At 50.9% G+C, this 13,645-nt stretch overlaps 1 protein-coding gene across 1 annotated transcript; it reads right to left on the bottom strand.

Annotated features, from left to right (window-relative positions):
- Positions 1-3,830: 3,830 nt before the first annotated feature.
- On the bottom strand, positions 3,831-10,094 carry LOC128352014 (uncharacterized). The gene is made up of 2 exons (XM_053312147.1): positions 8,870-10,094; positions 3,831-5,325 (listed from the first exon to the last, which is right to left on the bottom strand). Exons 1-2 carry the CDS (start codon positions 9,312-9,314, stop codon positions 4,820-4,822), a joined length of 951 nt encoding a protein of 316 aa, XP_053168122.1. The 5' UTR covers positions 9,315-10,094; the 3' UTR covers positions 3,831-4,819.
- Between the last annotated feature and the right edge of the window lie 3,551 nt (positions 10,095-13,645).

Below are 13,645 nucleotides of genomic sequence, written 5' to 3' on the forward strand. Positions count from 1 at the left end.
CTTCTGGCTGAAGAGGTGAAGGGGAAGCAGGGTAGAGATGCGCGGACCAGTCCGGAGGTTTGGGGGTTTGGGGGCTCACCCGGTTCCATCCAGACCAGAACTGAACCTCTGGACAAGTCCACGAATTTTTCAGTTTTTTTTAAAAGTGCCTGTAGCCCCTTGGGGGGGGGGGATTCCTGTAGGCCACGGGGGGGGGGGGTGTCCATGAAGGTTCCCCCTCCCCCCTGCCAGCCTCTGAAATCACCACTGCGTCCGGGTAAAACAACTCTTTCCAGCCCATTCGGGCCTCTGTAACTTTGTGCGGTTGCCATTTTGGCCGCCACACATGTGTAAATGCCCTCTGTGAGGACTAGCATGGCCCATGACCTCGCACAGGTCATTAGCACATGCACAGTGGCCATTTTTTTGGCCACCATGCATGTGCAAATGACCTCTGCAAGGCCGTGAGCCATGCCAGGCCTCGCAGAAGACATTTCCGCATGCACAGCGGCCAACAAAATGGCTGCTGCGTGCAGTTACGGAGGCCCGAACAGGCCGAAAAGAGGTGTTTTACCTGGTCACGGTGGTGATTTCAGAGGCCGGCAGGGGGAGTGAGAACCTTCACTGACACACACACCTCACGGCCTACAGGAAGCCCCCTGGAAGGGCTACAGGTACTTTTATTTTATTTTTAAAATTAAAAATTTAAAAAATTGCGAACCCCCCCAGACTGGAACGGGGGGGGGGACGGTTTCGATGGGAGCCAGATTGAACTTGGCCGGTCTGATTCAAGTCCAGTCTGGACTTGAACCGAACTGGGGAAGCAGGTTCCATACACACCCCTACAGCAGGGAGGTATGCTGCCGCCCCAAAGGATTTTACAGGAACTGAGCGCTGGTGGGGGAAAGTGGGGGGAGGAGTATGTGCACCTTCCCCCACCCTTAAAGCCCAACCCCCACATCATCGAATGTTCAAACCGGCCAGTGTTCAAATCTGTTCAGAGGCCCATAAAATGGCATCTGAACAGGTTCGTGCACATCTCTACTGCATAGCCTTCCTGTGTCTGTAGTCCCTGGGTCACCCGGGGGTAAGGTTGGTAATCTGAGATATATGGATGTCTAACAGCCTCCTAGATCCTCTCTTGAATATATTTGCAGTTGTTCATTCACATAGTACAATGTTGTCAACACTGAGAATACTTAGTCTGTTCTAGTGAACTTTGGGAAATAGAGTGAAATAGAAAACAGACCAAAGTAGAATTAGGAAATCGGATTTTTGGAAGAATCCACGTAGAGGTCATGCTGCGATGAGGATCACAGAAGGCAAAGGGGGGCATGAAGCTCCTGTCACTATATAAAGCTGCCATGTTACTGGTCCCAAAAAGAAGGGGAGGGTAAGATAAGATAAATGGAGGATTAAGATGGAATCCTCTAGTTACATTTCACTCCAGTTTCTTCTTAGCTCTATCCTAAACTGTCCACTTGAACTCCTAGGTACAAATAGTGGTCAATGTTCTGTGTACCAGAATGTTCGTGTTAGGGATCTACTGAGCCTACTCTACAATGTGAAAGGCAGCCCTGATGGTGTTGAATGATGGAGCAGCTGTGGAACAACTTAAAACAGCTTCTTTGGGCAGTTGCATAGCACTACTTCATGTGTAAGTTCCTGGAAGCCATTTTAAGTCATTCCCACAGCTGCTCTGTCACACAACCCCCATTGGGGCACCTTCACATTATGCAGCAGCCCCGGTGAGACCCTAACACTGATGTTCCATTGCACGGAATGTCAGGTACTGAATCAAATAGTACTATGGTTACTTAGGGACTAATGGAGGATCATAATGGAAGATGTTAAACTGGCAGCTTGGACTCACAGGGGAAGAGGGGACTTGTAAGTGTCTCATCTATCTATCTATCTATCTATCTATCTATCTATCTATCTATCTATCTATCTATCTATCTAACATATTTGTATATTGCCCAAAATGCACATCTCTGGGCAGTTTACAACAAAACAATAAAAACAAGTAAAAAGGTTAAAACATTACAACAATTTAAAACTTAAAACAATGTTAATACTATTAAACAGACTATTAAAACAGTATCTGATTAAAAGCCTGGGTGAACAAATGTGTCTTGACTGCTTTTTAAAAAGTTGTAGGAGATGGGGAGGCTATTATTTCAGCAGAGAGCACATTCCAAAGCCTCAGGACAGCAATGGAGAAGGCCTGTCCCTGAGTAGCCACCAGACGAGCCAATGGCAGCTGTAGACGAATCTCTCTGATGATCTCAATGGGCGGTGTGGCTCATAGCAAAAAAGACGTTCTCTTAAAATACCCAGGGTCCAAGCTGTTTAGGGCTATAACCAAGATCTTGTATTTTCCGCAGAAACTTATTGGTAACCAGTGTAGATCTTTTAAGATCGGAGTGATATGGTCTCTCTGAGATGACCCAGAGACCAACCTGGTTGCCGCATTCTGGACCAATTGTAGTTTCCAGACTATGTACAAAGGCAGCCCCTCATAGAGCGCATTGCAGTAGTCAAGTCTGGAGGTGACCAGCAGATGTATTACTGTTCTGAGGTCATTTATCTCAAGAAACAGGCGCAGCTGGCATATCAGCTGAAGCTGATAAAAGGCACCTCTGGCTACTGCCTAAACCTGGGACACCAGGGAGAGTTTTGTGTCCAGAAGCACCCCTAGACTGCGTACCTGTTCCTTCTGGGGGAGTGTGACCCTATCCAGAACAGGCAGATCAAAATCAATGTGTCTACAATGTGTAAAATTTAAATTTGGAAATTAGGTGGGGTTTAGCCTCCGAAAGGTATGAGATGGCATCCTTGTGTATATACTGTAACTGTCTCACACCTTTCAGAGCTTGAGCCAAATCTGCATAAACAAAGTCCATTTATAGATTTTACAAACTGCTAACTATTAAAGCAGCTCTAGCATTTTCCCTTTCACGCCCTGCCCTTTAGCTTACCAGCTAGCTTGATGAAGGGTCCTGGGTTGAAAGCCCACTTTTTGATGCTTTGTCACTTTTTTTTGCTGGTCCTAATTGAAAGCATTACTCTACTTTGGGTTGCAGATTTTTCTTCTAATGGATGGGCCAACAAGGCCATCTATGATTTTGTGACAAAGTATTACCTAGGGACTAATGGATTAGTTACCTAGGGACTAATGGATTAAGCCATAGGATAAAATGTAATTACAGGTATGACTAAGTTCTAAGGAGAGGAGGGTGTGTGAATAGCACACATCCTTTCTGGAAGCCCTTCTCTAAGCCCTTCATGGTGCTTAGAGAAGTTAGGCAGCTGTTAATACAGTTGGGCATATATTTTTTGTCAAACTCACAGACTTTGCACTGCAATCAGATGTTGGGAATGGGAATCAGCTAATCTGCTTGTGTTTAGACTTAGCCACAAATATCTCTTGTAAGCATAGGAAGAAGAAGCAAGGTTCAAAAGTCTTTGTACCCAGACCCCAGCCCAAGAAGACACAGAGACATTTTTTAATGGGAGAAACGGGCCACGCTTTATTAATATAACAACATTTGTGGCGGACTGGAAACAAGGTGATTAATCACCAACATAAAAACAGTGCGGGCACCTAGGCGTGGGCTAGGATTCAAAACGTCCTACCCATCGCCTGCAAGGGCGACACACCCTGGCTCAGGAAAGAGGCAGGTAGCTCCCGCCCAATTCCTTCAAAGCCAACCACCCCTTTTAGAAGAGGGGATCTGGACAGCTTCGGATCTTTACCTCCCCGGACCACACAGCCCAAAGGTAGGTGAAGTCCTGAAGCAGGTTTCTTGGCAATGTAATTCTTCCCGTGCCGCACAGGCCACAAGGAAGCAATTGACCAATCCACTTTAAAATGTCCAAGGGTGCTCACCGAAATCTAGACCTCCTTACCCACAGCCCGCACTGTTACCGCCAACGTGGCCAACCTAGAACCTAACTACCAACTGACTGCAGAACAGAGTAGGCGAAAAAAACCCCAACAACAGCCAATAAGTTGAGAGCAAAAAATTCCTACTCGGCCCATAGGCGACCAGTCACTAGACCCGCTCTGCAACAGGGAGGGAGGGAGGGGGAAACAAACAGCCGACTGAGAGGCCAGAGCGGGGAAACGCTCGGCCTCTCAGCAAGCCCCGCCCACCACGAGCCAGCCAACCAATCAGGCTTCTTCTTGGGCTCGTGAGTCCCGGGCTGGGACAAACACCCTCCCACTTGCACGAGGCAAGGGGAGGGGGATTGTACCCAGACCCCAGCCCAAGAAGACACAGAGACATTTTTTAATGGGAGAAACGGGCCACGCTTTATTAATATAACAACATTTGTGGCGGACTGGAAACAAGGTGATTAATCACCAACATAAAAACAGTGCGGGCACCTAGGCGTGGGCTAGGATTCAAAACGTCCTACCCATCGCCTGCAAGGGCGACACACCCTGGCTCAGGAAAGAGGCAGGTAGCTCCCGCCCAATTCCTTCAAAGCCAACCACCCCTTTTAGAAGAGGGGATCTGGACAGCTTCGGATCTTTACCTCCCCGGACCGCACAGCCCAAAGGTAGGTGAAGTCCTGAAGCAGGTTTCTTGGCAATGTAATTCTTCCCGTGCCGCACAGGCCACAAGGAAGCAATTGACCAATCCACCTTAAAATGTCCAAGGGTGCTCACCGAAATCTAGACCTCCTTACCCACAGCCCGCACTGTTACCGCCACCCAGGAAGGTTAGCCCTCGCTTGACCTTCCTGCCCCACCCCCTCCAAACCTTCAGCAAGCACTTCCCGGATATTATGCAGATACAAATCACAACCTTTCTCAGACAGGTGGACCCCGTCAGGGCGGAATAACTCGGGAAAGCGAGCAGCTATATCTGGCTGCCGCACCACAGACCCCCCCGGCCGCCAAAACCACTTTACCTATTGCGGCTGAAATCTTCCTGCGTGCCTTTTCCAAGCTAAGGCAAGAATGAGCACCCCGCCACACCCTGCGCTGGAGCCAATTAACCCATATTATGCGCACGCCAGGCATCCAGCTGCGCAAAATAGACAAATCCGAGGAGGCTTGCTGAAGGATGGCGAGGCCAGGCCGCCGGCCCAAATCATTCTCCCCTAAATGAAGAACCAGGATGTCGGGAATGGGAAACCTATCTAAATGCTCCCTCAATGCTGGAAGCAACTGATTCCAGAGCATGCCCCTCATGCCCAACCAATAAACTGAAGCCTTGCTTCCTAAACCCAACTGGGATCCCCAGCGGGTGGTGCTGGCCCGCTTGAAAGCCCAGAAGACCAACGAATGGCCACACATCAGGACTCGGACCGGGACCGCCGCCCCGCCAGCACCTGCCAAAAGAAAGCAACAGGTCAGTAGAGCCCACACCTGTCCGCTGTCAGCGCACATAACGCCTGACCGCCACGGACCTCCAACGTCCAATCCTCTGAACTTCGACCTCCTGAAGCCCCATACGTGTAGCGGTGGTGGCCGCACCAATACGAAATGAATGTAGAGTAAGCCCCTGGAGCGCAACCCCCGCGGCCAACAGAGCCTTCCTCACCACCGCCAAGAATTGATACTGCGTCAGAGGAGTCTGATTGCTGTGGGTAAAAAGACATCCCCCCGAAAAGGGGCCCAGCCCAGCGTACTGCCTCAGGGCCACCACGGGGCATACATTGATATTCCCGGCCGCCGCGAGGCGAACCGTCTGGCCTCTGCCCCTCTGATCCGTCTTGGAGCGACGAAGGAGCAAACGCACCTCCCCGTCACCGAACGATAAATCAGAATATTGCAAGCAGCGGTCCCTGGGGGAAGACCCGCTGCGGGGAAGCAACTCCCCTGGACGGAAGGCCCCAAAAAAGGCAACCAACAGTGCAGCCCTAAACAGCGACACCTCCCATGGGCCAGAGCAGCACCCCACTAGGTGGCCCAGCGTTGAAGCCACCAACTCCAGAGTAAAAGGGCGTCTGGGGTCCCTAGTCCTAGGCTCCCCCCTAGCCCAACCCTCCAACATGCGCCGCACCCGCGGGTCGGAGGAGGAATCACCAACCCCACGAACCTGGGCTTCAAAAGCTAACGCGGCAAGATAGCCCCCCAAAGTGGATACCGCACGCCCCGCCCTGCGGAGGAAGACCAAAAACTGCTGAAGTTGCTCTACAGGGACCGGCCACACCTCCGCCAAACCTTCAGTCTTTCGAAAAAGAGAGAAAGCCTCAAGCTTGGCTGTGTAGCTCACTCTGGTGCTAGGCGCCAGAGATGCCGCTATGGCCCGCTGTGCCTCCGCCTGCCAAGTTCCCACAGAAAAGCTGGCATGGGTTCCGGGTGAAGGGCGGCCTCGGGCGCTAACGCTCTGAACCTGTTTAACTGAAAACGAGACAAAGCGTCAGCTATGTCATTCCGGATACCCGGAACATGGCGGGACCGGAAAAGGATGTTAGCCCGCAGACACTGCAATACCAATGCCCTAACCAAAACCATGACCCTCGGGGACTGGGAAGTCTGACTATTGACAATCTGAACAACTGCCAGATTGTCACACCAAAACACAACTGAGGAGTTGGCAAACTCAGCGGACCAAATATGCACGGCCACCACAATTGGAAAGAGCTCTAGGAAAGTCAGGTCCCGGGAAACCCCCTGCCTGAACCAGTCCTCGGGCCACCTGGCGGAACACCAACGTCCCCTGAAATAAACCCCGAAACCTATTCCACCTGCAGCGTCAGAGCGGACCTGCAGGTCGGTTTCCAGAAGTCTAACATCCCGCCAGAAAGACACCCCATTAAAATCAGTGAGAAATGCTTCCCAAAGAGCCAGGTCGGCCCGGGCACCCTCCGTAATTCGTACTCTGTGATGGGGAGCCCTAACGCCCACAGTCAGGTCACATAACCGGCGCAAAAAGGCCCGGCCCGGAGCCACCACTTTGCAGGCAAAATTGAGGTGACCCAAAACAACCTGGAGATCCCTAAGGGAGACCTTACGGGCGCGACCAAGGGACCTAACCATGTCCAATAAAACCCGCAGCTTGGCCTGAGGCAGCCTGGAGCAACCGGCAACAGTGTCCAACTCAATCCCCAAAAAGGCGAGGCACGTGACCGGCCCCTCCGTCTTATCCCGTGCCAAAGGGACACCTAGCCGGTCTGTTAGCTCCATGAAGGAGCGAAGTAAATGGTGGCACTCCCTCGAATTCCCCCTGCCTGTAAAAAGAAAATCATCTAAAAAATGAGCCGTGTAGGGAAGACCCGCCTGGCGCCTAACTGCCCACTCCAAAAAGGAGCTGAATGTTTCGAATGCTGCGCAGGAAATCGAGCAGCCCATAGGCAAAGCCCTATCAAAATAAAATTGGCCAGCAAATGCAAAGCCCAGCAGCTCGAAGTCATTTGGATGTACCGGCAACAGGCGAAAGGCGGATTCAATATCACACTTCGCCAAAAGGGCCCCGGGGCCCCTACCCCTGACCACTTCCACGGCCTCATCAAATGAGGTATAACGTACAGAGCATAAGCTATCAGGGATGCCATCATTTACTGAGGACCCCCTGGGATGAGAAAGGTGGTGAATCAACCTAAATTCACCAGGAACCTTTTTAGGGACCACCCCTAATGGGGAGACCCTAAGGCTGGGGAAGGGGAGACTGGCAAAAGGCCCCATCACCCTGCCCGCAGCCACCTCCTTACCAATTTTCCTAACAACGACTTCCTCCTTACCAACCACTGATCTCAGATTGCGAGAACTGCCTAATCCCCTCCGGGCCGAAGAGGGAATTCTGAAACCATCCCGGAAGCCACATAACAAATAAGAAGCTGCTGACTGGTCAGGATAGTCCAGCAACAGCTGCTCAAGCACCTTCACCTTGATAGGGCTAGGACCCTTTATTCGGAGCGGGTGGAGGAGGGCCACCCTTTTTACTGCTCCCCTGCCTATACTTAGCCCCGGAACCCCCAAACTTGGCCCTGGGGCAGGAGGAACTGGGGTGCCTCGCCCCACAGACCCCGCAGGCATGCTTAAACCGACAAGGGGAACGGGAGCACTTGCCATTGGAGTTAAACTCCCAGCAAACAAGGTGGGGTTGAACCCACTGTTGCCCAGGACTCCCTGAGGGCAAAACCCCCGATGGTTTAGAAAGCAAATGCCCACTGTCAGACCTATCTCCCTCTATGGGCCGGGCTGGAGACATAGTAACCAGCCACAACTCCTGCAACGGAGCATCCCAGGGCAATGTGGGGTCAAGGGCAGCCCTCATTCTAAAACTCTCATCGTACCGTACCCAGGAAGATCCAGCAAAGTCGGAGACCGCCCTGTGAATTATATCCATGTATTTTAACAGGGCAGGGCCCCTTGCGGGCTGGGCTTGGACAATAACCCCCATATAAATCGTGAAGCCAGAAAGCCAATTATTCCAAGTCTTTTCGACCGGCTTTCTCTTGGTGGCTTCGTGCTCCTTACAAGATTCCCCCTCTTTATGCTTAACCTCAGGTTCCCTGAACAACAAGCTAAAAATGTCCACATATTCACCCTTAAGGATTTTTTCTTTTGTAGAAGGGAGTAAGTGATCCCCTAACGGGAGGCCCATGCTACCATAGGGCGCATGCTGAGGTGACGGCAGAATCCCCATCGGATAATAACCCGCCTGCACCCCCGTGGCAGATCCAGCAGAGGAGGCCACCCCCGGGAGTGGGAGCGACCCGCTGGAGGGCCGGTTGCCCAACCAGACCTGCTCCGCAGCGCCTTGTAAGCCTGCAATAACTCCAGGAAAAACTGGCGGGGAACCCGCCACCCAAGTTTGTGTATATGGGGGCCAGTAAGAAGCTGGGCCCCATCCACCCATGGCAGGCATCGGCCAGGGACAAAGCCACTGGCCGGTGACGCCAGGCGGTGTAGGTGCTGCAGGCTCACCCTGGGCCAAAGGAGTAGCCGTATCCACTGGAGGCTGAACAACTGGTGCCGCAGGCGGAGGTAGCAATGGTGAAGGCGACTCCGGAACTGGAGACTCAGGTTCAGGAAGCGGTAACGCAGGAGCAGAAGGGCCCGGTCCAGCAGGGTTCAGCCCTTCTTCCAGCGCAGCCAGCCTACTAGAGAGAGAAGTTAGCAGCTGGCTTTTCACAGAACCCCTGGTCCTCCGAGGGACCTTAGGAGGAGGCACCCCCCCCACACCTGAAGGACCCGCACCTTTGTCGGAGGGGGCTGCTTTTGCTTTCTCTAAAGCTTCCATCCTATTAATTAACCCCCGTATCAGAGTCATCTCCTCATCCTCCTCCTCCGAGGAGGACTGCGGGGGAGCAGGCCTCTTGGGCTGCTTAACAGGGCGCCCCCCTTTCTTGCCCTTGGCCTTCCCCGGCATACTGCCTCCAAATAGTGGGATTCCAAAAGGGGTTGGAGAAAAAAAAAAGCGCCAACCACACACAGAATGAAGGTAGCAAGGATATAGAACAAAAGCCAAGCCCTTGTCCTGAATCAAAAACAATACTCAATCCTATCCAGGAAAGCACCAGAGCCCCCCACCCAAGGAGAAGGCTTGAAAAGGCCTTTTGACTCTCAACCAGGCCAGGCCCACCAGGGCACCGATGAGCACAAACACCCACCTGCTACCCACCAAACAAATAAAAGAATGTTGGCATCAAAAGTAGTGCTCCAGGGAACGGAAAAGGGGCCGCTGCCCAGCCACCCAGGCTGATGGAAACCCCCCAAATACCCCACAAACCAAAAGGGCAAACGCCCAGAAGGAGAACCACGCCCAGGAAGCCGAGTGCCGACGCCGCGCTGAAGAGGCCCAAAGACGCTGCTGCTGCAGCTGCAACCCAGCCGGGAGCAGTCCCGGGAGTACCCCCCTACCAGCGGGGCCACCGCTGACACTATGGCCCCCTCGACGGAACGCCGCCGAATGCCGCCTCGCCCGCTTGTCGGGCGCACCCCCCCAACTAAGGCCTTCGAGGAAGGAGCTCCCGGACTGAGCTCCTTCCTAATCGGAAACAAACAGCCGACTGAGAGGCCAGAGCGGGGAAACGCTCGGCCTCTCAGCAAGCCCCGCCCACCACGAGCCAGCCAACCAATCAGGCTTCTTCTTGGGCTTGTGAGTCCCGGGCTGGGACAAACACCCTCCCACTTGCACGAGGCAAGGGGAGGGGGATTCTCAATAATTATATACCTTGTTTTCTTCAGGAGAAGATACTGCTGCTAAAATGTTCACACCTAAGCTGACCTGAATGAATGGCATTTTCTTTGGGAAATCTTTGCAAAGCAATAATTGGCCAGCTGGTGAATTTCCCTAGAGCTAGTCTAAAATACAGATTTTCCTAACTGTAACTAAAAGCTGCATGTCCTATTATCCTTTAAAACAGCAGGACCAGAACATCACCACATAACCTTAAAGACCCTCACAGAGTGCTTGTAAAAAAGTCCCTAGAGCTCAGCTTATATAACAAAGATCTGCAGAATTTTTTACAATTCTGTTCTGCATTTAAAAAAAACCACATCACTTTGCACCTGTGCACATATAAACAAGATTTTTGATACTTCTTTGGCAAACTGCTACTGTTTTATTTAAATGCATACCATGTTCAGCTTTACAGAACATTTTAAATATTACAATTGTGATTCCACAATTTAAATTGTATTTTAAACTCTTATAATTATGTTAATATTTTAATGAATTTATATTGGGAAGAGCTCAGGGACCTTTTTGTATAGGGCATTATATAAATATACTAGCAATAGCAATAGCAATAGCACTTACATTTATATACCGCTCTATAGCCGAAGCTCTCTAAGCGGTTTACAATGATTTAGCATATTGCCCCCAACATTCTGGGTACTCATTTTACCGACCTCGGAAGGATGGAAGGCTGAGTCAACCTTGAGCCCCTGGTCAGGATCGAACTTGCAACCTTCTGGTTACAGGGCGGCAGTTTTACCACTGCGCCACCAGGGGCTCATACAAACAAACAAACAGGGCTTCCGGCAGTCCATGCTGCCACATGACCACAGTAGGAGGATGTAAATGCACCTTCTTACCTCACTTTTAGCCTGGGTAAAAAACCCAGGCTACCCAATGGGGCAATGCCAGGGTCGCTCCTTATCCCAGCACTCCACTCTAGCAGCCCTACCCAGGTGAATAGCCCTTGTGTGAACAACCTCATTGTGTGGATGCATGGGAGCACTATTATGTTGACTAACCTTAACAGGATGCCAACATCAGACATTATTTGAGCAATTTTTGTCACAATGTGCTACTTCTGATTTACAAATGATTTTCCTATTAGGGGTGTGCACGGAACCGGTCCGGCACTGGGGTGGGGGGTTCCAATAAAAACAGGGGGGCTCTACTCACCCCTTCCAGTAAAAAAACGTATTTCTTGTACTAATTGGGCGGCAGGGTGCCGCCCGCTTCAATCTCCTGGCGCGGGCTCCTCGTATCCATCGGGGCGGCAGGATCGCTCCCAGTCCCTGCCGCCCCCTTCAAGTTAAGTCCCCCTCAGCTGGCGGCCGCCCCCTGAAGTTCCCCAGAGGTCCCCCGCCACCCCCTTCTTTCCAAAACTACCCCCATTACCAGAGGACGGCAGGAGAACTCCCTGTCGTCCCCTTCCCCCTTGCCGGCTGGGCTGCAAATGGCTTCTAGGAATGGCTTCTTTCGCGTGCGCGAAAGGCTTCCTAGAAGCCATTTGCAGCCCAGCCGGCAAGGGGGAAGGGGACGGCAGGGAGTTCTCCTGCCGTCCTCTGGTAATGGGGGTAGTTTTGGAAAGAAGGGGGTGGCGGGGGACCTCTGGGGAACTTCAGGGGGCGGCCGCCAGCCGAGGGGGACTTAACTTGAAGTGGGCGGCAGGGACTGGGAGCGATCCTGCCGCCCCGATGGATACGAGGAGCCTGCGCCAGGAGATTGAAGCGGGCGGCACCCTGCCGCCCAATTAGTACAAGAAATATGTTTTTTTACTGGAAGGGGTGAGTAGAGCCCCCCTGTTTTTATTGGAACCCCCCCACCCGAACCAAAACCACCCCGTGCCCGGACCGGTCTGGAGGCCTTTAGAATGGCCTCCGAACTGGTCCGTGCACATGACTATTTCCTATGTACAGTAGTGATTTGTTGTCCTTTTTCTGATGGGAAACCTGATGTCCCACAAAATATGTACATGCACCAGTAGTGGCTGAATGTACGGTTTCCAGGCATAAAGAACATAGGTCACCTGTGGAAATCCTCCTCCAGATGCTCCCACTGTCCCAGATGAGGTGGGTGGTGACTAGGGAGAAGGCTTTTCTTGCTTGGGGCTCCCTGCCTGTGTAATCCATTCTTGGGAGGCTCGCCCTATTGATTACTCTTATGACCTTTTGGTGCTAGCCAAAGATCTTATAATGTTTCTAGGCCATTTCAGTTGTATTTTATGCTGCTTTCAATCAATCAATCAATCAATCAATGATTGATTGATTGATTGATTGCTGCTTTCATTTTTAACTTCCCTGATATTTTTATGCCACTATTTTTTAAAAGGTTGATATTTTACTATTACTATTTTACTATTAATATTTACTATTAATTGCATTATTTTGTTGTAATTTTTGTAAATTGCCCTGAAAATATCTGGATTGAAGTGCAGGTTATACATGTATACACAAACTATCCAACACACCCATCTAACAAATAGGGATGTGTATGGGTAGCACCATGAAGATAAGAACATAAGTATAGCCCTGCTGGATCTGGCCCCAGGCTCATCTACTCCAGTACCTTGTTTCATACAGTAGCCCACCAGATGCTGCTGGAAGCCTACAGGCAGGAGTTGGGGACATGTTCTCTCTCCTGCTCTTACTCCCCTGCAACTGGTACTCAAAGGCATCCTGCCTTTGAGGCTGGAGGTGGCCTATAGACCTCCGACTAGTAGCCATAGATAGACCTCTCCTTCATGAAGTTATCCAAACCCCTCTTAAAGCCATCCAGGTTGTTGGCTGTCACCACATCTTGTGGCAGAGAATTCCAAAAGTTGATTATGCATTGTGTGAAAAAGTACTTCCGTTTGTTGGTCCTAAATTTCCTGGCAATCAATTTCATGGGATGACCCCTGGTTCTAGTGTTGTGTGAGAGGGAGAAGAGTTTACCTCTATCCACTTTCTCCACACCATGTATGATATTATAGACCTCTATCATGTCTCCCTGCAGTCATCTTTTTCCTAAACTAAACAGCCCCAGGTTTTGTAGCCTTGCTTCATAAGCAAGGTGCTCTAGGCCCCTGGTCATCTTGATTGCCCTCTTCTGCACCTTTTCCAGTTCTACAATGTCCTTCTTTAGATATGGTGATCAAAATTGTACGCAGTACTCCAGGTGTGGCCGCACCATAGTTTTGTATAAGGGCATTATAATATTAGCACTTTTATTTTCGATCCCCCTCCTAATGATCCCTAGCATGGAACTGGCCCTTTTCACAGCTGCCGCACATTGAGTCGACACTTTCAACAAACTGTCCACCATAACCCCAAGTTCCCTCTCCTGGTCAGTCACCAATAGCTCAGATTCCATCAACATATACTTGGGGTTTTATGACCCATTGTGCATCACTTTACACTTGCCAACATTGAACTCCATTTGCCATTTTGTCACCCACTCATACAATTTGGAGAGATACTTTTGGAACTCCTCACACTTTGTTTTCGATTTCACTATCCAAAAAAGTTTGGTATCATCTGCAA

Source organism: Hemicordylus capensis, chromosome 3 (genome assembly GCF_027244095.1).
Source record: "Hemicordylus capensis ecotype Gifberg chromosome 3, rHemCap1.1.pri, whole genome shotgun sequence".
NCBI classification, from domain to species: Eukaryota; Metazoa; Chordata; class Lepidosauria; order Squamata; family Cordylidae; genus Hemicordylus; species Hemicordylus capensis.